This window comes from Nothobranchius furzeri, chromosome 2, assembly GCF_043380555.1.
Source record: "Nothobranchius furzeri strain GRZ-AD chromosome 2, NfurGRZ-RIMD1, whole genome shotgun sequence".
Taxonomy (NCBI): domain Eukaryota; kingdom Metazoa; phylum Chordata; class Actinopteri; order Cyprinodontiformes; family Nothobranchiidae; genus Nothobranchius; species Nothobranchius furzeri.
In genome coordinates, this window is record NC_091742.1 from 3,839,372 (window position 1) to 3,867,188 (window position 27,817).

At 41.7% G+C, this 27,817-nt stretch overlaps 1 protein-coding gene across 1 annotated transcript; it reads right to left on the bottom strand.

The window, feature by feature from the left end:
• Positions 1-27,678, bottom strand: rab32a (RAB32a, member RAS oncogene family). Its single transcript, XM_015947246.3, has 3 exons — positions 27,059-27,678; positions 14,118-14,395; positions 1-1,032 (listed from the first exon to the last, which is right to left on the bottom strand). Exons 1-3 carry the CDS (start codon positions 27,270-27,272, stop codon positions 883-885), a joined length of 642 nt encoding a protein of 213 aa, XP_015802732.1. The 5' UTR covers positions 27,273-27,678; the 3' UTR covers positions 1-882.
• Positions 27,679-27,817: the final 139 nt, after the last annotated feature.

The window sequence follows — 27,817 nt, forward strand, 5'->3', positions numbered from 1 at the left end:
CGTTGTTAAAATGTTTATTCTATTTTGGCCTTAAAGATTTAAAGTATTCTCATGAGTGAACATGTTTAAAAACAGTATTTACATTTTATCAATATTTTAACAGATACAAAAGTCCTCTGTCTGATTCAGGATTTACACAGTGTCAAAACACTTTAAAAGTACATGCCAGAGATTGACACAATCATAACTGCACCATAAGCGTGTTCATATTGTGTGAGGGATAAAAACGTACCGAACTCCATTCAAATAAAAACAGCATTGGCACAACACTTCAGAGGAATAAGGAGAAATGAAGAAAAAGGACATGATGAGTGATAACATTCTATTAATGCATTTAAAGGAGAGTCATTAGCTAACAGTAGGCTGACCATGAGAGCAACCTGTGTACTGTAAAATGTAACGTTCACCTAGAAACACTGTAGAAAGGCATCAGAAGTACAATAAAATACAGAAAGAGAACACATCACAGTGGCAGTCAAACATCTACAGATTAGTTTTAACAAGCCAGTTCTCATCAACTTTCTGTTTAGTTTGCAGCTTTTTCATGTGTTGTAGAGTCCAAGACTTTAGCTGGTGTCAGGGCAACAGCTGGTAGAGCATGAGTACACAGAAAAGCTACAAAAAATACTAAATACCTTGGGAAAGAGCAGTAAATGCACTGAAAGTAACTGAACTGGTATTAAATAAAACTGTAATGAGAACCGTTGATGCACAGATCAAGACAGCACCAGTGCAGAGAAAATTTCCTGGAGCGTTGAATAGACCGCAAAAAATATTTTTATTCCTCTGCGAGGTTGTGTCAGCAAGCTGGGGCCACAGGCAGGTTGAACTCACTGGACCCTACGGGAGGGAGGCAGACGGCTAATGTGAGTGGATTGAGTGTTAGCAGCAGCCTGACTTGCTCTCAGCAGCTACAGTCTCCTGGTCCAGCTTGATCCGGTCACCATTGCTTTCCTCGTACGGTAAACCTTTGTCGTTAGCCAAGATATTCTCCACCAGGAAATGGGCCGCCTCATCCACGTTGATGTTGTCCTTTGAAAACAACACAACATGTCTGTCAGACAAGGAATATGATGTGTGTAAGGTTATGTGCATTTTACAACCACAGTTACTGCGCCTCTAAAATACGTAAACATCACAGACTTTGAAAGAAATACTGAATTCCATTTGCATCAGTAGACAGGACTCAAAGCTAAGACTAATAGACCCATTTCATTATCGGAACTTCTGGGTCATTTTACCGGACCTTTGCGGGGTGCACATGTCTGCATTTCACTTCACTTTCCAGGCTGCTTCAGGAACCAACGTCGTACCTAAACTAGGTTATGTACTCGGAATGGCCTGGTAGATTTGCTGAGTGGGACTTGTGGTTAACTTGTGCTGACTGGTAACAACTAACTAGGAAATGACCCTGGCAGATGTCGCCAAACAGCCCAAATTTGGAAAATCAGAAAAGTTGCAGATGAAGCAGAAGGGAAAGAAAAGACAATTGCTTTAAAACCGTTGTTTCTAAGCTATCGTATCTCCTGATCACCTTGCCCCAGAAATTTCCCGGAACTCCAATAATGTCTGCCTCAGTTGAGCAGTTTTCCAATTCCTGGTCAGAAAGCCAGTCGGATTTGCCGATAGCTGATTTCGGCAATCAGGCTGAACATCATTAGCCAAACAACCTGAAAGCAATTAATGTCTGAATATTTTATGCTTTCAAACGCTGGAGCAACATGTCAACTCACAGTGGTCTTTGTCCATAATAGAGTGTGACTGATGTAAAGCACCACAAGCCAAGTTAAGAGCAAACACACAGCTTTAGCAGAGATCACAGACTTTGATGCATTAAACTGCCTTGGTGGTGCCTTTCAAGTTTTCAAGATGAAACTCAAAATTTCCTATTTCTGATTGAAAATGGAGAGAAACCATGGCTATATCCAACATATATGAAATATATTTGGCAGCAAACCCAATTCACGTGTCCGATAGATCTTTATTATTGGGCACCATCTCTAAAGTAGATATGCAAATGATACCAACTATTTCCACGTTGGATTTTTTGTCTGTTGAAACAGAGAGAGGAATAAAAACCATCAGAACAAGTTAAAAAATTGTGAAAAAGATCTTAAAGATATTTATTTCACCCCTTTTTTCCCCTATATTTATTCTTTATTGTTTGGAGACCTGAGTACAACAAAGCAGAATATCCACATGGATATTGGTTCCATTTCACAAAAACTTGTTAGAATAAAACATAAAAATAAAACCTCAAGTTTTTCTATTCCCAAGCTACAAATCTGGGAGCCATTTTCAATGAAACATTGCACACTTCACCATAACTGCAGTATTGTTTTATGACCTCAGGGACACTAAGTGTTTTGTAATCAGCAACGTTTTGGTATATCTTGAACACTCCCGTCCCAGGCCAATGTGGGCGGAGCTCCAAGCTAATGCGACTTATCAGAAATTCTATGCAACTATTCACTGATCACACACTTCACATGACACAGCTGTAGGACTCATTTCAAATGCACCAAAGCAAACCTTTACATGGAAGAATTGTAATAAAATGATTATGCTTTCAAAAAAGTCCTCCTCACAGATTGCTTTGAGATTTATAGTCTGTTTCCATTCTCTTTGAAAAAGACCCGATAAGATGAAAATATGATTTCCTTTAACTGTTGAGTATTCAAAATTATTAAAACACTTTAGAATAAAAACATATTGTAGGTACACAAAATAGGATTGTAAATAATTTAAGTTAGAAAGTAATTCTATGAGCCAGAAAAGATAACTAGGGATTTATTTATTATTATTTATTTATTTAACTTATGTTTTTCAGGAGGATAAACTGCTTGAGATGTAACATCTCATTTTCAAGCAGGTCCTCCTACAACACAACCAATAACAAATAAGGTGGCAGAGTTAGAAAGTTATAACAGACTTAAAAAAAATAAGAAAAGAAGGAAAGTAAATAAATAATAATAGTAAAATTAACGATATGTATAAATATATATACACACGTAAATATAAACACATAAGCATGGATACATAGATACCCACACGTGTACATACGTACATGCATACCTATATACAAAATTAAATTAAACAAAACTGCTGTGAGGCACTCAAAGAGAAATAAGGGCAAGAAATTACATCGTAAACAAACCTAAAGTGAAGTAATATCCCAATTGAATACAAAGTTTGGCAACGAAATACAGCATGTTAGCCAGTGAATGCACAAAATCATTATAATAAAGATTAAACAAAGCAACTACAGCTTGGCTTTACAAGCATAAACAGTGCGGGAAAATTGACGAATTGTTGAGATGGATCTTAATTCAGTGGGTAATTTATTCCAGTCCTGAGGAGCTTTAACACAAAAGGCGAGTCTACCCACCTCCTTTTTAAAACGAGGAACAACAAATGATGGAAGAGTAGTTAAGCGGGTGGAATACAAGGAATCAATGGGAACCAAAAGAGTTTTTAGATAAAGTGGAAAATCAAAATAAATGCACTTAAGCATAAATATCAATCAAATAAATTGTCGTCTTGCTTTTAAAGGCAGCCAACCAAGAAGTTCATACATATAACAATGATGAGTGTTAAAACACCGCAAAATGAAACGACACAAACTGTTGTAGACTACATGAGAGACCGCAGGCTAGAAACTGTTGAGTTTTGGTACAAAATATCAGAAAAATCAATAATTGGCAACAGAAGCTGAGTGACAATGCGCTTTCGTACAATAGGTTCGAAGCAATTTATTGAGTTGTAAAGGATACGTAAACACCGTGTGACCTTAAGACATGTCGTGTGAATGTGAAATTTAAAAGACAGCTCTGGCTCCAGCCAAACTCCTAAATATTTCATTTTAACAGAAGGATGAACCAGCGAAGAATCCAAAAAATAAAGATTAAGAGTCCTGTCACTATCAGATAGATTACTACATCTATGAAACTGCATGGAGTAAGTCTTAGATTTATTTAAAAGAAGTTTGTTCTGAGCTAGCCAGAGCTGCACTTAGTCAAAATTAGGCTGAAGAGCTTCTTGTAATTCAGATTTACTCGACTTAGAACAGTATAAGACCGTGTCATCTGCATTTAACTGAAAAGAACAGGATCTGCAGCACTATGGTAAATCATTAATAAAAATTGAAAATAATAATGGCCCAAGTGAAGAGCCTTGGGGAACACCTCTGATGACTCATCGCGTGTTGGGAGTCAGAACCATTAAAGGAAACAAATTGAGAACGATGATGAAGAAAATAACTAAACCACAGTAGAGACGGCCTTGACAGACCAAAGGCATATAATTTATCTAAAAGTAGATAGTGATTGACAAGGTCAAAGGCTTTTGTTAAATTGAGAAAAATCGCACCACCAAATAAATTATTGTCAAAACCAATTTAGATCAAGAGTCTTGTGTCCTCAGAGGGGTCAGGAGTCTGGAGATACATCTTCATAATCGTGTGTCAGGTTGGCACGACCTGTATGTTCAACACATTCTTACACCCGAAGCGTCGAAAAATGATGCTGGATGACCAAGCGTTTGTTTCAGGAGCCGACGCGCGGTGCAAGAGTGCTGGTTTCCGACGCCCGAGGTAAAACACACCTTTCACTGACATTTAACCTCTAACCTCGCTACCTTCTTCTCACCCCATCCTAACCATAACCCTGTTGCTCATTTTAAACTTTCCCTTAACCGTGTTGGAAAGGGGCATTACAACTAGAAACATGCATGCGCAAGAGGGTTAAAGTTAAAATGGGGGTGAGGGGAAGGTTAAATAGCAAGAGGGTAAAGGTCAGAGTTCTGTGGAATCTCCTTTTTGCTGAGGCAGTAGGAAAATGACGCTCTGGCAAAGCGCGTCGACTCCCAATGCGTCGGAAACAAACGCTTGGTCACCCAGCAAAAATCGCGAGTGAACAGTTCCGCTGCTGCTTCCAGTGTGAAGTAGGGGATAGGACTAGAAGGATAATGATAATCATCTACGCTAGATCCATTCTCCCATGGATGTGAAGCTCAATCTTTTTAAGTGTTCTATAATTATTCAAATCAAGTTGTTTTTAAAATTCAGACAGAAATTTTGATAATGGGGAAATGTAAATACACCAAAGTCCAACGCTCATCGCTGCAGGAGATGATGGAACTGATGTTTCCTGACATGCCTGGCCTTTTTTTGCAAGGCATGGAATACTAAAGCTGTTGAATTAACAGAATAAAGAAACCCAAGCCTTACACAGATTGGGTCTTTTAGCAGTCACAGGATGCATTCACTCATTGCATAGTGATGAGAAACTTCCTCGTTTGCTCCACACTTCGGAATCGGAAGGTTGCAGGTTCGAGCCCCGCTCAGTCTGTCGCTGTCGTTTGTTTCCTTGGGCAAGACACTTAACCCACCTTGCCTGTTAGTGGTGGTTGGGGGATCGTTGGCGTCTGTGTATGGTAGACTCACCTCTGTCAGTGTGCCCCAGGGCAGCTGTGGCTAGCTCATCACCACCAGTGATTGTGAATGGGTGAATGACGGTGTTGTAAAGTGCCTTGGGAAGTTCCAGGACTTTAGAAGGCGCTATATCAAATACAGGCCATTTAACATTTGCTGTTAGACACCACTGCAAAATAGTTCAATGGCTGTTTAATCATATGATTAATCATGGTAAAAAAATAAATCAATCAGGTGCTGTTTGAGAACTTTTAAGCCCACTTTTTTTTTTGTTAATCCATTATTTAAAAGTCCTGACTGGTGCAGAGTTGCATTGTTGGCTGTATTTTGTGAAGTTCTTCATAAACCAACATCTGGATCTTATTTAAGGAGATCTCTGGCATCCTGGTTATGTAACTGACCATGACCCTTTATCCTGAATTGCTTTGGCAGCCGGATCTTAACTCTACTGCTGGTTACAAACAGCTGACAGTTTATGTGATGTGATGGGAGTTCATTGACTAAAACCAACATTTAAACTGATTCTTTTATTGAGCAAGGAATGCAATACATGGCCTTTTTCAAACTGTTGAACAGATGTTTTACCAGATGTGTTTAAAGCATCACCACAATACATCACCTGCATCATCTGTGTTACTTTAAGCTTATTTCTGTTTATTCAATTCAGTTCAATTCAAAGATACTTTATTAATCCCAGACAGATATTATAAATGCACATATATATATATAGAATACTTCTGAATAAATGGACCGAAGTCTGAATATATAGACCGAAGTCTGAATATATGGACCAAAGTCTGAATATATGGACCAAAGTCTGAATATATGGACCAAAGTCTGAATATATGGACTGAAAGTCTGAATATGTGGACCGAAGTCTGAATAAATGGACCGAAGTCTGAATATATGGACCGAAGTCTGAAAATATGGACTGAAAGTCTGAATATATGGACTGAAAGTCTGAATATATGGACTGAAAGTATGAATATATGGACTGAAAGTATAAATATATGGACTGAAAGTATAAATATATGGACTGAAAGTATGAATATATGGAATGAAAGTATGAATATATGGAATGAAAGTATGAATATATGGACTGAAAGTATGAATATATAGACCGAAGTCTGAATATATAGACCGAAGTCTGAATATATGGACCAAAGTCTGAATATATGGACCAAAGTCTGAATATATGGACCAAAGTATGAATATATGGACTGAAAGTATGAATATATGGACTGAAAGTATGAATATATGGACTGAAAGTATGAATATATGGACTGAAAGTATAAATATATGGACTGAAAGTATGAATATATGGACCGAAGTCTGAATATATGGACCGAAGTTTGAATATATGGACCATAGTCTGAATATATGGACCATAGTCTGAATATATGGACCGAAGTCTGAATATATAGACCGAAGTTTGAATATATGGACCGAAGTCTGAATATATGGACTGAAAGTCTGAATATATGGACTGAAAGTCTGAATATATGGACCAAGGTCTGAATATATGGACCAAAGTCTGAATATATGGACCGAGGTCTGAATATATGGACTGAAGGTCTGAATATATATACACCGAAGTTTGAATATATGGACCGAAGTCTGAATATATGGACTGAAGGTCTGAATATATAGACCGAAGTTTGAATATATTGACCGAAGACTGAATATATTGACCGAAGACTGAATATATGGACTGAAAGTCTGAATATATGGACTGAAAGTCTGAATATATGGACTGAAAGTCTGAATATATGGACCGAGGTCTGAATATATGGACCGAAGTCTGAATATATGGACCGAGGTCTGAATATATGGACCAAAGTCTGAATAGATCTTTCATGGCGGTTAAAACGAAGAGTCGGAGTACCCGGCCCGGAGGGTTACCGGGGTCCCACCCTGGAGCCAGGCCTGGGGTTGGGGCCCGTGAGCGAGCGCCTGGTGGCCGGGCTTTCGCCCATGGGGCCCGGCCGGGCCCAGCCCGAACCGGATACATGGGCTCGTCCAACTGTGGACCCACCACCCGCAGGAGGAACATGAAGGGTCCGGTGCAATGCGAATCGGGAGGCAGACCAAGGCGGGAGCCTTGGCGGTCCAATCCCCGGACAAGAAAACTAGTTTGTGGGACATGGAACGTCACCTCGCTGGCGGGGAAGGAGCCGGAGCTTGTGGCAGAGGTTGAGCGGTACCGGCTAGATATAGTCGGACTCACCTCGACACATTGCATTGGCTCTGGAACCCGAGACCTGGAGAGGGGTTAGACACTCTACTTTGCTGGAGTTGCTCCGGGTGAGAGGCGGAGGGCTGGGGTTGGCTTTTTGTTAGCCCCGAGACTCTCTGCCTGTGTGTTGGGGTTTACCCCGGGGGACAAGAGGGTAGCTTCCTTGCGCCTTCGGGTCGGGGAACGGGTCCTGACTGTTGTTTGTGCTTATGGGCCAAATATCAGTTCAGAGTACCCACCCTTTTTGGAGTCCCTGGGACGAGTGCTAGATAGTGCTCCATCAGGGGACTCCATTGTCCTGCTGGGGGACTTCAATGCTCACGTGGGCAATGACAGCTTGACCTGGAGGGGTGTGATTGGGAGGAACGGCCCACCTAATCTGAACTCGAGCGGTGTTTTGTTATTGGACTTCTGTGCAAGCCACAGTTTGGCCATAACGAACACCATGTTCGAACATAAGGATGCCCACCGGTACACTTGGTACCAGGGCAGCCTAGGTCACAGGTCGATGATAGATTTTGTAGTCGTATCATCTGACCTGCGGCCGTATGTTTTGGACACCCGAGTGAAGAGAGGGGCGGAGCTGTCAACTGATCACCACCTGGTGGTGAGTTGGATCAGATGGCAAGGGAACATGCCACGTAGACCTGGCAGACCCAAACGCATAGTGAGGGTCTGCTGGGAACGCCTGGCAGAAGAACCTGTCAAGACGGTCTTCAACTCCCACCTCCAGCAGAGCTTTGACCACGTCCCGAGAGCAGTGGGGGACATTGAGTCCGAGTGGGCCTTGTTCCACTCTGCGATTGTCGAGGCGGCTGTTGCTAGCTGTGGTCGTAAGGTGGCCGGTGCCAGTCGTGGTGGCAACCCCCGTACCCGCTGGTGGACACCAGAGGTTCGGGGAGCCGTCAGGCTGAAGAAGGAGGCCTACAGGGCGTGGCTGGTCTGTGGGACTCCGGAGGCAGCAGACAGGTACCGGATAGCCAAGCGGGGTGCAGCAGTGGCAGTTGCCGAGGCAAAATCTCGGGCGTGGGAGGAGTTTGGTGAGGCCATGGAGAAAGACTATCGATCGGCTCCAAAGAGGTTCTGGCAAACTGTCCGGCGCCTCAGGAGAGGAAGGCAGCAACTCGCTCACACTGTTTACAGTGGGGATGGGGAGCTGCTGACGTCAACTGAGGCTATAGTCGGACGGTGGAAGGAATACTTTGAGGAGCTCCTCAATCCCACCAATGCGCATTCCGAGGAGGAACCAGAGCTGGGAGGCCTGGGGATGGACTGTCCGATCTCGGGGGCAGAAGTTGCTGAGGTAGTCAAACAACTACACAGCGGCGGAGCCCCGGGGGCGGATGAGGTTCGTCCTGGGTATCTCAAGGCTATGGATGTTGTAGGGCTGTCATGGTTGACACGTCTCTACAACATTGCGTGGTCATCGGGGGCAGTTCCTAGGGAGTGGCAGACCGGGGTGGTGGTCCCCATCTTTAAGAAGGGTGACCTGAGGGTGTGTTCCAACTATAGGGGGATCACACTCCTCAGCCTCCCTGGAAAGGTCTCCTCCAAGGTACTGGAGAGGAGGGTCCGATCGATAGTTGAATCTCAGATAGAGGAGGAGCAGTGTGGTTTTCGTCCTGGCCGTGGAACTGTGGACCAGCTCTATACCCTTGCAAGGGTGATGGAGGGGGCATGGGAGTTTGCCCAACCAATCCACATGTGCTTTGTGGATTTGGAGAAGGCTTATGACCGTGTCCCCAGGGGCACCCTGTGGGGGACGCTCCAGGAGTATGGGGTGGGTGGCTTTCTGTTAAGGGCCATTCAGTCCCTTTACCAGAGGAGCGTGAGTTTGGGCCGCATAGCCGGTAGTAAGTCGGACCTGTTCCCAGTGAGGGTTGGACTCCGCCAGGGCTGCCCTTTGTCACCGGTTCTGTTCATCACTTTTATGGACAGAATTTCTAGACGCAGCCGTGGTGTGGAGTGTGTCGAGTTTGGTGGCAGGAGAATCTCGTCTCTGCTTTTTGCGGATGATGTGGTCCTCCTAGCTTCATCCAGCTCTGACCTTCAGCTCTTGCTGGGTAGGTTCGCGGCCGAATGTGAAGCGGCTGGGATGAGGATCAGCACCTCCAAATCTGAGACCATGGTTCTCGACCGGAAAAGGGTGGCTTGCCACCTCCGGGTCGGGGGAGAGGTCCTACCTCAAGTGGAGGAGTTTAAGTATCTCGGGGTCTTGTTCACGAGTGAGGGTAGGAGGGATCGGGAGATCGACAGGCGGATTGGTTCGGCGTCTGCAGTGATGCGGACGCTGAGCCGATCTGTCGTGGGGAAGAGGGAGCTGAGCCAGAAAGCCAGGCTCTCGATTTACCGGTCGATCTACGTCCCAATCCTCACCTATGGTCATGAGCTTTGGGTAATGACCGAAAGAACGAGATCGCGGATACAAGCGGCCGAAATGAGTTTCCTCCGTAGGGTGGCCGGGCTCAGCCTTAGAGATAGGGTGAGGAGCTCGGACATTCGGGAGGGACTCGGAGTAGAACCGCTGCTCCTCCGGATCGAAAGGAGCCAGTTGAGGTGGTTTGGGCATCTGGTCAGGATGCCTCCTGGACGCCTCCCCGGGGAGGTGTTTCGGGCATGTCCTGCCGGCAGAAGGCCCCCGGGTCGACCCAGGACACGTTGGAGAGGTTACATCTCCAATCTGGTCCGGGAACGCCTTGGGGTCCTGCCGGAGGAGCTGGTGGACAAGGCCGGGGAGAGGACGGCCTGGAGCTCCCTAGTTGGGATGCTGCCCCCGCGACCCGGACCCGGATAAGCGGAGGAAGACGACGACGACGAAGTCTGAATATATGGACTGAAGGTCTGAATATATATACCGAAGTCTGAATATATGGACCGAAGTCTGAATATATTGACCGAAGACTGAATATATGGACTGAAATTCTGAATATATGGACTGAAAGTCTGAATATATGGACCGAGGTCTGAATATATGGACCAAAGTCTGAATATATGGACCGAAGGTCTGAATATATATACCGAAGTTTGAATATATGGACCGAAGTCTGAATATATGGACTGAAAAACTGAATATAAGGGCTGAAAGTCTGAATATGTGGACCGAAGTCTGAATATATGGACCGAAGTCTGAAAATATGGACTGAAAGTCTGAATATATGGACTGAAAGTCTGAATATATGGACCGAAGGTTGAATATATGGACTGAAAGTATAAATATATGGACTGAAAGTATGAATATATGGAATGAAAGTCTGAATATATGGAATGAAAGTCTGAATATATGGAATGAAAGTCTGAATATATGGAATGAAAGTCTGAATATATGGAATGAAAGTCTGAATATATGGAATGAAAGTCTGAATATATGGACTGAAAGTATGAATATATGGACCGAAGTCTGAATATATAGACCGAAGTCTGAATATATGGATCGAAGTCTGAATATATGGACCTAAGTCTGAATATATGGACTGAAAGTCTGAATATATGGACTGAAAGTCTGAATAAATGGACTGAAAGTCTGAATATATGGACTGAAAGTATAAATATATGGACTGAAAGTATAAATATATGGACTGAAAGTATAAATATATGGACTGAAAGTATGAATATATGGACTGAAAGTATGAATATATGGACCGAAGTCTGAATATATAGACCGAAGTTTGAATATATGGACCATAGTCTGAATATATGGACCATAGTCTGAATATATGGACCGAAGTCTGAATATATATACCGAAGTTTGAATATATGGACCGAAGTCTGAATATATGGACTGAAAGTCTGAATATATGGACTGAAAGTCTGAATATATGGACCGAGGTCTGAATATATGGACCGAGGTCTGAATATATGGAAAGAGGTCTGAATATATGGACCAAAGTATGAATATATGGACTGAAGGTCTGAATATATAGACTGAAGTCTGAATATATGGACTGAAAGTCTGAATATATGGACCGAGGTCTGAATATATGGAAAGAGGTCTGAATATATGGACCAAAGTCTGAATATATGGACTGAAAGTCTGAAAATATATACCGAAGTTTGAATATATGGACCGAAGTCTGAATATATGGACAGAAAGTCTGAATATATGGACGGAAAGTCTGAATATATGGACTGAAAGTCTGAATATATGGACAGAAAAACTGAATATATGGACTGAAAGTCTGAATATGTGGACCGAAGTTTGAATATATGGACCGAAGACTGAATATATGGACTGAAAGTCTGAATATATGGACTGAAAGTCTGAAAATATGGAATCAAAGTATGAATATATAGACCGAAGTTTGAATATATGGACCGAAGACTGAATATATGGACTGAAAGTCTGAATATATGGACTGAAAGTCTGAATATATGGAATGAAAGTCTGAATATATGGACCGAAGTCTGAATATATGGAATGAAAGTCTGAATATATGGAATGAAAGTCTGAATATATGGAATGAAAGTATGAATATATGGACTGAAAGTCTGAATATATGGACTGAAAGTATGAATATATGGACTGAAAGTATAAATATATGGACTGAAAGTATAAATATATGGACTGAAAGTATAAATATATGGACTGAAAGTATAAATATATGGACTGAAAGTATGAATATATGGACTGAAAGTATGAATATATGGACCGAAGTCTGAATATATAGACCGAAGTTTGAATATATGGACCATAGTCTGAATATATGGACCATAGTCTGAATATATGGACCGAAGTCTGAATATACATACCGAAGTTTGAATATATGGACCGAAGTCTGAATATATGGACCGAAGTCTGAATATATGGACTGAAAGTCTGAATATATGGACCGAGGTCTGAATATATGGAAAGAGGTCTGAATATATGGACCAAAGTCTGAATATATGGACTGAAAGTCTGAATATATGGACCGAGGTCTGAATATATGGAAAGAGGTCTGAATATATGGACCAAAGTCTGAATATATGGACTGAAAGTCTGAAAATATATACCGAAGTTTGAATATATGGACCGAAGTCTGAATATATGGACGGAAAGTCTGAATATATGGACGGAAAGTCTGAATATATGGACTGAAAGTCTGAATATATGGACAGAAAAACTGAATATATGGACTGAAAGTCTGAATATATAGACCGAAGTTTGAATATATGTCAGTCACTTCCTCTGCGCCACAGCTCTGCTGATCCACCAGATGACATCTCCTTTACATGCATTTTTCAAACGGGAAGTGTGGGTGAATGTGACGCTAGGGGGGTGAATGACTCTTTAATATATCAGAAATGATCATTGTATATATTGAGAAGGTTGTTATGGATTATTTGGAATGTTTTTAATAGAAACAATGGATTTTTAGATATTTTGAAAATATATCTTCCTAAAAACTGTTTAAACAGCCTGCCCTAAGCGGTGTGCAGATGTGCTCCTGCAGCACTAGTGATGGGGACACCCCTATGTGAAACCATCAGCTGACTGACAGATGGTACAAACAATGCTTTTGTGTTATTTCCAGCAACAAAAATGATATTAAGCATTGTTTCTCTCCCTGTCATTTTCTCTTTAACACTCATAACACTGGTAGGCTACAAAGCACACCCTGTTGTGACATTTGGGGTGGCACTGACCATCGGAGTCAAAAGCACTCATGTTGTTGGGCCTTTGGAGTGAAAGAGTGAAAGTTATAGACGGAGCAGAAGTGGACCGGCAATCTGAGTTCTGGAGAATCCAAGAACGACCGGTGCTCTACTCCAAGCTGGTGGATGACTGCACCCCCCTCACAAGTTGGAAATCCCCGTCAGAGATTGAGCTGACTGCAGCAGCGATCAGACTCCTCCAACCTGCTCGGAGTTTGCTAATGATCTGTATTTCTGTTTGGATATATGTCCAGCTCCATCCTCCTGCCTGTGGAGCATCTAACCATCGAACCAACGGCTGTTCAGGTGCTGCTGCTGTCATTGCGGGAACGTGGACAGTGTTAGATAACGTGTCTTTTTTTGTGTCTCCTGTCTGTGCTGACAGGGCTGATTGCGTTGTGCGTCTCACGGCAGCAAAATGCGGACCTTCATGGAGCATGTGTGCGACGTATCGGGAGTGGCTGCGCTGGGCTCGGACTGTGGATGGCTGATGTTGGAGGGACAGATATTTTTTTTAGAACTCGGAGATTTCGACTAATAAATGACCCGAAAATCTACCACTGCGCACCGCCTAGAAAAAAGTATTTAAAAACGGTATGCCGAGATGTCACAGAGTGTGAAGTGGCGGTGCATGTTGCTGCAAACCGTACCCACTTAAAGCATAGCTTTCAGTCCATATATTCAGACTTTCAGTCCATATATTCAGCATGTTTTTAGCTGACATCATATGATGATGATCTACTTTGAACCCTCACAATTATCTCTGATTGCTGTGCATGGCAATATCACTTCCTGTATGCTTTTGTGCCGATTTCTCACCTTAGCTGACGTCTCAAACCAGCCCAAGAATCCAGTCTCTTTGCAGAAATTGTCCATTAACGCTGTATTGTTGAGGTTGTCTTTCTTCTGGTCACATTTATTGGCAAGCAGCACTGCTGGGATGGGGTTGCCATTGACCAGCTTCACCTTACTGTCCAGGTCATGCTTCCACTTGGACACAGCTTCGAACGTGGCGCCCCTCGTCACATCGAACACAACGAATGCTCCAACGGCCTCTTTGTAGTACACCCGTGTCATATTTCCAAATCGTTCCTGACCTGGAGAAAAAAGGACAATGCGGAAATATTTGATTTTGTAGGGTAAAGAGGTCGGTTGAGGAAAAAGGCAGACTATGCTGAGTTGTAGGAGTAGCTACAACTGGTTTGTTTCAACCTTGCTACAAAAAGCACCCAGTGTAGCTTATGAAAATAAATTCAAACCCTGAGTTTTCTAGTGAAGCTCAGCTACAGTTTAAGAATTTCTTGCCTTTTATTGTGCAGTATGCTAGTGATTAGATTATAACCACACAATTACCACGAGCCTCCAATGACTAGTGGCATGTGACCGATTTACCGCATATTTATGCACATTGCTCCAATTCAAGAACGTCTGCAAGGCGAGTGTGCTTGTATAGCGTTCAGTGTGCTTCGCTGCAGACGGTTTTTAGAAGAGCTTTGTCACAAAATAGGAAATGAAGTGAAGAAAAATAATTGAGGAAGTGTAAATTCTCCCAGCTTACTTCCACTTCACTGTAGGTGCTTTCCCAATGTGTGTGAGGAACAGAGGTGGCGCGGCGCCGGTGTGGGCGATAGAGCAAACACGCTGCAGGGCCCACAGGTCTGACAGTAATTGCTCATAATTGAGAGTCTAATTTTAGTTGATATAACCCCAGGTGAATTCATCAGAGACCTGACACAGTAGGATAAAGAGCTGACAAACCAAAAAATAAGACTTCCGTGCCCAGACCTAGTGTATGAACAGAGGAGTGCAGGCCAGAGCGAAAAACAAGACAGGAATAAGGGCCACATCGTTTTCAAAGAATTTTGTCACTCATTAACATCCTGCCTGAATCAAACACAATAATTCATTGCAGCCGACATTAAGGCCAGGCCATAATATAAAGTATGCACTGCAGCAGGGCATGATTCAATAATCATATACCAATAGATGTGTTAGAAAAGAATGGGTCAGAAACTTTGAGAAATTGTTATATTTCATTTTCATTATAGCCTTTCAGGTAGCTTAATACTTATTTACTCCCCACCAATTAAAAACACAGACCCAGGTATGCTCCACCACCAAGCCATTGCCGCTCAAACTTCTTTTCTGCAACCATCACATCTTACTTTAAAGGAAAGCATGAAAAAAGGGATCAGATCTTTCAATCGTTTTTTTTCTCCCCCAAAATGCAGCTTACGATTTTTTCCAAGTATTAATACTGCTGACCCCAATCAAACTAGCCGTGAGCTCGTCAATCCTATCTGAGAGAATACCTCAAATGAATCCCTTCTTCCACAACGTCCCACTCTTATGTTTATGTTTATGTATTTAGCAGACGCTTTTGTCTATAATCGGCATATTGCCCTTGAGGCTAACAACAACAATAACAACAACAACTTGACATCAATCAAAACTCATCTCTTAAAACTTACATCAGTGTCCATTTTTTTAAAGTGACACCAAGCAGTTTTTAACACTTGTACCAATTCAGTGATTATGTAGGTAGAAACTTTACATCACATGGGACAGCCCTCTGCTGTAAAGACACTCTCTGTTGTAAAAAGCACCCTAGGGGGCGCTCTTTACCAGCTGCTAGCTAGTTTCTGTGCCAGTAGCTGTTATAAATGCTAGCAGTTCTTTTTTTTTCATCAGTTCGGTGACTGAATAACACACACACACACACACACACACACACACACACACACACAAATAAGTTTGTTTTATTTGTTTGAATCATGGTGGAGCCTAGAAGCAAAAGTCACAGAGTTGTGTCTTTGGAGGTGAAGCAAAGAGCTACACCTGACTAACTAGCACAGCCTACACTCCTTTGAGGGAGCTAAAAGAGGCTATGAATTCATGGGCTGATGGTGACCTGGCTTTGTTGCTGATGGAGTTTTAAGTAATCATATTTTACTTCATGGCTTATTAAGTATCAGTTGGCTCATATTAGTGTAAGCTTGTAGTTAGTGCTAGCTACAGCAGGCTGCTGCAGGGTTGTTTATGAAAATTGTAATTTCACTTTCAACCAGTAGGACAGAGAAGCTGGAAACTGTTTAGTGTTACTTTAAGATATAAAAACTCTCAGTTTAAAATCTAAGATCAGAGTCGGTCCAAGGCATGCATGAATTAGGCAACTGCTCTGGGCCCCCAAACCACCAAGGAGCCCAACAGCACCAAGATGACACAAGGGAAAAATGTTTTAATAACTTAAAATAATGCAAACTACATAATATTTCACATGAAAAAATGATGCATCTATATTATTTTCTGTTGTGTCATTTGGTTTTATTTTGTAGTGCAGCACATTTTACACGTTTCAAGTTTGAAGAACTTAAGATAGTAAACCTAACCTTTTTACTGTAAATTCAGTGATTGTTTCTTTCAAATAGTTGAATTAATATGCCACACTTAAATAACACTCTGCATTTCAAAATGCAATTGATTCAAGCATTTTTGTTGGTTTGCCGCTTCAGCAAATCAAATCAAGTTAAACTCAACATCCATAATAACACCTATGTAAGATGATCACAAAAGATGTCAATGATAGTAGACACGTTACACAAATGGTGTAGTCTAGGAATGATGAATCATCTGGTGTTGACTTGTTAGTATGGGGGGCCCCAAAGGGAAACCTGCTTAGGGCCCCACAAAGACTTGGGCCAGCCCTGTCTAAAACCAATAGTCTGTCAGCAAATTTTCCAGGAAGTCGACTTATTGTTTCAGCTCAAGTTCCTTTAAATACAAAGCAAGCATCAGTAGCGTAATCCTATTTGATCCTTTTTGTAGTGCAGTCTGAAAACAAATCAAATGAGAATGTAGGAACGTGTGAAGGAAGCTCTGCTTGACTGATATTTTTATTCCTACTCCTAACTACATTTTAGAAAGGCAGCAATTATAATTGTACTGATAGTCATGCTTTGCTTATTTTCCTTCTCACTTTATAAATTGTAACATGTCAAAATGATTCAGCTAAATAAAGTAAATAAAACTACATCTGAAGGAGACATGTTTCCACCCAAGAGAAGATAAAATTATACTGAGAACATTAATGAGGGTCATATGCTGCTAACCCAATCAGTATAAAACACGCAGATGACAAGAACAATCGGGCATTTACTCAGTGAATGCCCCAGAGGAGCAGAAGCCTGCAGGACCGAACAAAGACGTGCTGCTGTGTCAAAGGCACAACACGAGGCCAGAAACAAATGTATTAAAAATATATATAAATCTCTGCATCAGTTCACTGAGTTATGATGGAATAAAGCATATCAAATGTTAACTTGATGGAATGGTTAAGTTACAGCCCCTGTATCCTCACTTCTTGCTGCGTGGGAGAAACAGAAAGAAAAAGCTAAGTCTCATCGTTATCCACAGACCTAGCAACCCTAGTTTCTTCACTGGTCATACATACTCCTGTGGGTGGGTTACCATAGAAACTGTCCAAGCCAGATGCCGCAGCAGCAACAGCAGCAGTCTCCATCTGTTAGAAAGCAACAGGCTGGCGACCCTCCTCACCCCCTCCCTCCCACCCACCCACTCACAAACAATACTAAAATAACGAGGAAAGCAAAGGGGCCGTGTCTTTTAGGTCGTCTTCGGCGCACATTTCTAAGGAAGGGCTAAGCAGGGCACATGATCAGCACGTAAAAATTCCTCCGAGCAGCATGTGAGGAGTGACTTCCGATGGATTACTTCAGCTCTGAACTGACTCTGAACTGGGGGAATGTCCCAGAACCTGCAGGAGTTGTTGACCTTGTTCGCACTCACCTGATGGAAGACCACCTCCAAAATGTTCATTTATCTGTTTTGCAACTATCCAGCACAACTAAACACAAGATTCGTTGGAACAATCCAGAACATGGAAAGGAATGTTTCTTAGTCCTAATCCTTAAAGAGCAGAAAATATTCTAAAAACGTGGCACCAAACTACACCTTCTTACAAAACATGTTGAGAGTTTGGCAAAGTGAACATTTGCTGTGACGCAATAATTGTAAAGTCACTGAAAGGAGGAACTAGAAAGGTTTTCCTTTATTTTTTTAGACACGTTTTGTTTCTCACCAAGTTAACTTTTTATTAATCTTTGCTAAAAATCACAAAATTGAAGCAGAAAAGTAGAAAATCAGTTTAAAGGTGTGGTTCACTCATTTTATTTAACATTTGTTGTAGTCTCTAGTAGAAATGAATGCCTTATAAGTTGTTATTGGGGGAAAAAAATGTACCGGTGTACCATTATCAGGATCTAGTCGAGACACAAATCACAGCTAAGCTTCAAATGGAAGGTTTTGGAGTCTTATTTTCTGATATTTGGACATTTGGCTTTTGATTGGATAACAGCAACACAACTCTACAACTAACTTGCAATGTAAATGTTTTATCTCTAAAACCTTGTGGTGGAGTTGCTAATGCTAATGATTATCTTCTGCTAGCAGAGACGTTCAATGAGGTTTCTTGAACGCTAAAACAACAGCCTCCCTTGTTGCAAACCAAGATGGACGAAACCAAGCGACCGCTTGGTGTAGAGTAGTCAGGCTTTTCAAATAGCGTTCATCATTTTTTCTTCTTCAGCCTTCATTAAAAACTCAAGAGTGACCGAATATAATCAGAAATAATCAATACAAAATGGGTTTTCAGTGTTCCACACCTTTAAAGCTTTTAAATGCAAGTAGGAACGGATCTGATCAGAGTAACATTATAATCATTTCAAAATGGTTAAATGATAAATAGCCTGTATTTGTATAGCACCTTCTTAGGGTGCTACAACCCCCTAAGGTGCTTCACAACACAATCAGTGATCCAACCATCCACACGCTGGTGGTGATGAGCTACGATGTAGCCACAGCTCCCCTGGCACACTGACAGAGGCAGAAAAAGTTTGGAGGAAAAGAGGAAAGGGTTTGTGATAATCCACTCGACAACCTCCTTTGAGGCTGTATACCACTTCTTTATAGAGGATGTGAATCTTAACTAACTCACACAGGGTTTCCCCCAGCGCTTTATAAGCCTGGCGGCCCACCAGGCTTTACTTTGCCACCTGCCAGGCTAGGCGTCATGCCCCGCCCCTCTCCCCGAACCTACCGTGTCCGCTGACACGAACGGCGCAACGAAACTAGAGCCCCCCCCCCCCCCCCCACCCCCCCCCCCCGTCAGCTGATACTGGTGAGAAACGGGAGCGGAACGTGTGCATGAATCCACCAGGCTTAACTCATTTTATGGGGGAAACCCTGCTCACACCAATTCAAACACGTGCACAATCTGATCAGAAGGGCAGCCCTGTACTGACATATGTAAAAATAAAGTCACGCCATAACCCATAGACAGAGTTCAGCCATAGGGACGGAATCTACGATTCTCTTTTCTGCGCACTAATGGACCGCACTAGAGCCAACCAGAGCGATAAACAATGTGAATTATTAATCGCTGAGGAAATCAGTCATTGAGGCAGTCCACCATACACCATCTGAGAAGCAGAAGCAGCATCAAATACATCCTTTACGAAATTAATGACTCAAGGACCTCTTTCTGCTCATGACTGAAAGAAAAGCCCAAGTCTAAATCATCCAAAGTTAACGCCAAAGCCGTGTGAAATGAGCATCGTTCCTTAGCTGCTGCCGTTGTTTTTCTCTGTTCCAGTTTTAGTGCTAACTCCACCCAGCGTGTCTCTACAAGCATAGAGCGCTGTGATTGGCTAGACACAAACTGTTCGATCCAATGGTAGACCTGCTGAGGCTACAACGAAGTATGACTAGACTGACCTGCTGAGTAACATTTTTGCTACAGCTCTGGTTTGGAAAGAACTAGCTAGCACTGATGCAACTTTGGTGTTAAATCTACATGCATCAGTATTTTACATTTTTTTACTAATGGCATTGGATTATTGACTACCATTAGATTACCAATTCATTTAACTCTTGGATCTAAAGTAGGAAATCTTCAGGCATTAAATGTTGAAAACATCAAAACCAAAAAAAATGATTGAAGAATGGATTTCCTGTACAACTCTTCTTGTGTTGCCATTTGTGTCGTTTATCTGTGTTGTTTTCTCATTACCATCAACATTGCTTTATGAATGCAAATCAGTTTAATTTAGCTGCTGGTGAATCTTTGGTAAGTGACATCACTGGTGGTGCATCTACAGACCGGAAATAAAGAACTCTATACACTTTTATTTAATTCCATGAATTACTATTTTCTTAATAAGTACAGATTACCAATAAGACGGCTATCTCTTGCTTTGTTTTTTAAACCATGTAATACATCCTCACTAGTAAAAAGTATTTAGGGTTTTTAAAAATATATGTTAAGTATCATCTCATCAAATCAGTTGACTACTGTGCATGCAACTTTAGGGCATTTTAGTGTTTTTTTTTTGTTCCATTTTTAACTAATTTGTTAGATTTAAATGCTTTGTTTGTTTGTTGTTGGTTTTTGCCTGCTGGAGTAAAGTGACTAAACAATAAATGCTGATCGAAACAAAAAGGTTCACAATATTTGCAGAATCTAAATTTCCACGCCTTCAGGATTTTCTTCCCCTCAATACACCAACACTTTGACGTTATCGTGTTTCGGCAGGAGGGGCAGCAGGTTGGCCAATTTTCCTGCTGTGCCGAAGATACAATCCAAAGGTGCGCCTGTAGCACACACACAGAGAAAGTGGGAGTTGTTAAGATTGCCAGAAGAGGAGGGGATTGTTATCTCTGTGGATTGCAGGTTCTTTACGAAGAAGCTCCGCTTTTCAGCCTCCACTCAGAGTCAGTGCACCATCATAGAGGCTGTGATTGTGGCAAGCTCTCGTTTAAACAGAATTTTTCGTAACTTACTAAAAGTTTCCTTCAATTCCATTATACAACAAACCGGTTGCTGCGCAGAATTTAACAAAAGCAACCATAGATATTGTTGCTATATTTAGTTACTAAAAAAACAAAAGCGTATAACAATACTACTTCCCAACCCAAGTAACAGTTCATTCATGGTTCTGTTGCAGAAACAGGCTACCTTGTTTTCATGTGAAATAAGTTTAGATCGTCTCCTTACACCTATGGCTTACTAATTCCACTTCTCACATACGGCATGCTTTAACAATCTGATTGATTGGACGAAAAATTGTTTGAGTGTCAGTTTCTTCAGGGACAACTTATTTTCTTCCCACAGTCTATAGACTTGCATGTCGGCTTAACTCAATGGTTCTCAATTAGTGAGAGGGAGAATACAAAGCACATGCCATATTTAAACCACACCCACCCATGCTTTGGATACGTTTTTTCTGAGACTGCAGTAGCTCAGGAGGTAGAACGGGTTGTCCAGTAATCGGTAGGTTGCAGGTTCGATCCCGGCTCCCAGAGAATGCTGCTGTTGTGTCCTTGTGCAAGACACTTAACCCGCCGTGCCAGCTGGTGGTGGTCGCCAGTGTGTGGCAGGCCTCGCCTCTGCCAATGCACATCTGTGGCATCCAGGGCATCTGTGGCTACATCGTAGATCATCAGCACCAGTGTGTGAATGTGTGTGTGAAGGGGTGAATGACTGTGTTGTGAAGCAACTTGGGAGAACCCTAAGAAACACTATACAAATACAGGCCATTTACCATTCTCCTTCCACCGCCACTCGGAGATCTACCCCCACTTCTCGACAATTGTTGCTTTAAAAACAAAATGCATGAAGAAAAATCCCAACATTTATATTTTTACTTTAATTCTCTGCATGATATTAGAAACATTTGCAGCTGTGATACAGCTAGATAATACGATGACAACGCCAGTTGTCTTTAAGGGTGGGAAAACAAAATTAGTTCCGATTAAAAGGGGCAAAAAGAGGGTCTGGTGAGAATCAACGAAGCACCTTTAAGGGCACCTTTATTAGCCCTTTACCCTCTGTAAAGAATGCTTAAGCCTTTATTGAGATGTAGACATCTACTCTTTCCCGAGGTTGTAATCATCCTGTCCACATGCTAAAAGTCCCCATGAGAGTGGCAATTCTGGGTGAAAAGAGGTGGAATACTTGCCAGCCCCTGATTACTATCATTCTCTTTAGACTGTAATCACAAGTAAGGTTGGTAACCGACCACGCAACTCATTCATTGCTCTTATTGTTGCCAAGATGGCAATCCCTCCCCCTATTCTCCTTGATTAAATGGCTTAAAGACCATTCTTTAATGGCATTAACAACCTGGTAAGCGTACCTTGACCCTTCCCTGTCACGCCCACGTTTTGTTTAGTTTTATTCTCGTTGTGGCCTCGTGCTCTGGTGTAGTTAACCTGAAACGGTCCGATCAAAGAGAGAGCTCTGTTTCCACAGTGTATGCTAATGCTTCTTTGTCTCAATATAGCATCAGGCTATCTAAGTGTGTACGTGATTGCCTGATTTTTTCAGCCACAGATGCCTCTTTGCGCTGGGGGGAGTAGCCTGGACTGCCAATCAGTCTGACAGGGATGCGAGTTGTTGTGATGACCTAACACCCAAATGTCCACCCCCTTTCTGTCACCGCTGTGAGCGACAGAATAAATCTGAAAACGGCAGTCCTCTAACCATCTGGCCTGATCCGTCTCAGCATATGAGCTTTGTTTGATGAAGGGAGAGGGTAGAATGGAATGCATCTGAATGCGTAGCATTTCTTTTTCCTCTACGGTATCAGAAATACTAAAGAAACAATGATGTTGTAGAGTTTTAAAGTGAAATTAAACAATAATTATTTGTGAATTTATGTGATTAGACATGAGCAGAATGGCTTTGAACCACAGTGTTCACCTCATTCAGACAACAGCTTCTCATCTGGCAAGTGTAAAAACTAAAGAAAAATCTATCTAAGAAAGACTTTACTAAAAGTACAAACTTTGGTTTTTGTCATATAGTAAAATGAAAACATAGTAAAGTCCCTCTTTTGATCCAAAATGAGTATTCCTGTTCCAACATTAAACATAAATGTGGTTTTGTGGCAAAGACTGAAGCAAATAAGTGAATCAAATCATGTAAAAAAAAAAACAAAAAAAACAGTACCAAGGGAATTGGATAATATTTTGCTTTTTTCTTTTTATTATGTAATTTAGGTTGAACCAGAAGTGAGTTCTTAGGCCATCCAATCCAAGGAGAGATGTCCAAATATCAGTTCTGCCACTCTCTTCTCAGGCTGACCCCCAGACTCTGGAACTCTCTCCCCTGAGCCTGAGGTCAGCAGACTCAGTGCTCTCCTTTAAAAGCAGCTGAAAACTCACTTTCACGCTGGCTTTCACGTGACCTTCATCACCACCCTCTCCTTATTCTGCTCTTATTCCACATTTCCTGGGATCCACTGATTTCCCCCTTTCCTATTCATTTTCTCTCTCCCTTTCCTTAATTTTTTTAATACCACATTTTATTTTTTCTCATGTTGAACATATTTTTAAAATTTTTAATCTTTTTTATACTTTAGTTTTTGCTTTTGTGAAGCGCCTCGTGATTTTTATCTGAGAGGCGCTATGTAAAAGATCGCTTTCTTTCAGGGTTCCTGAAAGCAGCATACATAATAAAACTATAACCGTCTTCCCAACCTTGCTGAACAATTCGTAAAACAAACTGCTTCACCATGACTGTGGCCAAACAACTGACCCCGATTGATCCGACCAGAGTACATTATTCATAAAAGATTTATCTTTGTGTTCACTATCCAACTCTAGTTTGCCCCATTGTGCTTTGTGGACTGCAAAAGGTTTATTTTTTTTTAAGGTCTAAATTCCAAAGTGAACCTTTGTACAGTTTCTAATAAGGTCTGGCTTTCTGAAAAGCCAGGTGTCATTCAGAGAAAAGTCTCAATCCTTGAAATGAAACTTTGAATATTTTTAATGAGCCATCTTGAGCTCAGACCGAACATTATGGGATGTTGATTACTGCAAATAAGTTTTGGCCCGTGAGCATTAATACTAAATATAAGAGGAATTTGATTCATGACCCACGTTTGAGGCGACTTTGTGTTTTCACTTCCTGATTTTCAGTTTTCTTTTCAGTCAGTCTTGACAGAGGGATTTATTCATAAGTTGGTTCATTTAGAAGAGTCAAAATGCTCGTGAAGGTTCTCAATCATACAGGTCATGGTAATCCAAATCAAGGAAACTGGACTTCTTTGTAGGGGTGCACCGAGCTATCGGCCCCGATGATCGGCTAAAAACTGCAATCAGTGCACCCCTAGCTAATGTTAAAGCAAATCATTGCTATAGATTTTTTTTGGGGGGGGGGGGGGACAAGTGTGTCAAAACGGGTACAAAAGTTTTGTTTTCAAAATTGGAAATGTAAAGGAACAAATATGATTTTGTAGTTCAAACAGCAATGCTAAATATGTTCATCTATATTTGAGAACATGACCTCATGACCATTTGAAACTAGTATTGTTACATGAATATTCATATTGGTTTGCTCAATAAAGGGAAATTGAAACACTGACGTAATCTGCTTTTAGTTCAGGCAAAATCGGTATCGGCAAGTCAGGTTTTCCTCAAGATCAGTGATCAGCCAAAAACTGCAATCGGTGCACCCCTACTTATTTGGTTTCATGAAGACGTTTCACTTCTCATCCAAGGAGCTTTGTCAATTCTGACGGGAATATGGGAGAGTCGAGCTTATAAACTTTAGCTGTCTATTGTTGCTTAATGAGCAGAAACTAAACATGAATACCCCTCCCCCTACCTCCTGATCAATTGTTTGAGTCGTTACCCCTATTGTGTGGGATTTGTTGGATTGATTAGGTGCAAGAGGGTGTGACCTAGACTGAATCTGTTTGGGAATTAGGTTCAGCGATGCATTATAGGTGCTGGAAAGGTGAAACCTGAGGGCTACTACTCTACTCCTGCAAGTTTTTCCCACTTGACTTAAGCCTCTTTTATAAAATAATGCCGCCAATTTGGTGCATTCGTGTCCTTTTTACAAAAGATGATGCAATGGCGGTAAGGGGGTGCAGGGGCGGTCTCTGCGCTGCTGCAGACTTCCGTTCATCTTGGACAGAACTTTATTTTTTTGCGATCGAAGCCACACTCATTAAGTTTCTTTAAAGCTGCTCCTAAAGGTGTCTGTCCTCCACAGTCTCCGTGCAGTCTCTGGTGATCTGACCTGCTCTAATGGAGAGAAACTCCTGGAGCGTGGCATCACTCCTGCTCATCATCTCAGCTGATTCTGAGCAAAAAGTAAAACTTACGCCTCATGTTTACGTTCATTTTCGAGATGAGCTGGCCGGAGCTAGGCAGTAACTCCCCATGTGTGCATGACACCTCCCTCTGTTGCACCAAGGCGTAATATGCATTCACAACTCCAGCGTTGCAAGAATAGTACTACCAAGCATGGTGCACCAAAGCTGCACAATTCTCGTAGTGCCATGCCCCATTCATAAGACTCATCGTGGTGGCAGCATTACGCTGATTTGCCAGCATTGTGTGTCTTCTAAAAAGGGCTATCGATAGCTTCTTTTACTCCTCTCTCAAACAATGGGATATGCATAAACACTATCTAGTTAAGTTTAGGAACCAAATTTATCACATTAGCTTTAAAAATGTGGGCTGAAGTCATTTGTTGATGCAAAAAAAGCAAGGACTTTATTAAAAACCAGTTTTTATACAAATACAGGCATCCATTCATTTGTTCCATGCCTTATCAGGGATTTTAAATAAAATATATAATACTTTAAAAGTACAAACTGTCATTATGTTCCAACTGATTGATTACATCACCTCTATCTGTAGACACTGTTAGTCACTCAATCACTTATGTAGAAAAACATGTTTTTTAATGAATGATTCCACATTAATTATCAATAATCAGCATAAATAGCTTTTTTCTAATTTGCCTGTTTATTAAAATCTAAACAAACAGACCACGCTGAGCTAATAAACAAGCTTTTCAGAATAACAGTTTGCTTCTTTCTGTGATGAAAACCACTTCCACATATTCCAAAGACCCTTTACATGTGACCTCATTCCACAGTGCAGCCTCATGACTACCCACACAGGGTGTGTGTGTGTGTGTGACTACAGAATTTCACACACTCTAACATCAGATGTGTTTTGGATTATAAAGACAATCAGAAAGAAGACATCCTGTATTTTTTCCATGTGGCTCGGGAAAAAAAGGTCTGCTGTTGGTGATTTGAAAGTTTGTCAGTCTCCTCATCTTTACTCACTTCCTCATTCAGCTGTCCTCTCAAGCATGGCAAACTCAGACAGCTCTGAGCAGACTTTTTTTTTTTTTTTTTTTTTTTGTCTGAGTCTGACAGATAGTGTGAGTTTGAGCTGAACTGTCTGTCTCCAAGAGGAAAACTTGTATTTACCCTGCTCTGATTCCTTTCAGCTTACTAAAGCTGCTGGAATGCACAGGTTGGCATCATGGTTGGCATGCGCTCACTTTAGCAGCTCCAAGGGAAAAGGGGTTATTTAAGTTTACTCACTTGTTTTGAGAGGTGGAAAAAAGTTAGATGAACAGGACATAGTTTGGCGGAAAGAGAAGATGCTGCAAACTACAAAAACTTATTGGGAAACAAAGTAGTGAGGCGGAGTTTCGTTGATAATAACAACGTGACCTACATTCCACTGACAATTATGAGCTGATGTGATCAAAAAGTGGGAAAAAACAACCAGTGCTATTTTCCCTATCTGAAAAAAGGATATAAAACTTATTTTTTATCAGGTGGTCATAAGTTATGACAAAGTCGGTGTGAAAAATAACATTTTAACTTCTGTTTTTTAACACTTAAATCAAAAAGAAGCCTTTTTACCTGCGATGTCCCACAGCTGTAGCCTGACCAGGGTTTTGCTGTCCCAGTTGATCACTTTAAGGGCGAAGTCGACCCCGATCGTGGCCCGGTAATGCTGCGAGAAAAGCTGGTGCACGTACCGTTTGATGATGCTCGTTTTGCCCACACCTAACTCACCGATCACCAGCACTTTGAACAAGTACTCCTTACACTCGGACACCGAGCCTCCGGCCATGCTGAGAGACTAGACGCTTTCCTGAGAACGTAATGAAACAACTTTTGCTTTCTGTGTCATAAAGCTGCGCTGAGAGGAGGACTGGGCTGAGGCGGTCCGCCAGAGAGAGCCAAGTCGCCCTCTTGGTAACACTTTCTAGTTCTGATCCTTCTTCGCTTTCTTTTTCTTCTCTGGCTGCCACACAACAACCACCTGATAAGTCACGGGACCCGGAAATGTCAGACAAGCTTCTTGTCCTGTTTTTCTCCTCCTGCGGCGAAAGCAGTTTCCGACCATGTGGAGGCAGTGGCGCCCCGAAGAGGGGACCCCTGGAGAATAGTTGGCCACCACACAGCCCCCCAAGGAGGACCCTTCTCCACACCATCCTTCGCAAATCACATTCATACTCTCACATACAATACATCCATGCTTTTTAAGACCCATGTTTTTAAAGACATAAATGTTAAAGCCAAGATATAGATTTATATTAACATTTTGATATTTTAATAGCTCACACAAAGAAAAAGAAAAATATATATGTATATGGTTAACACACACACACACAC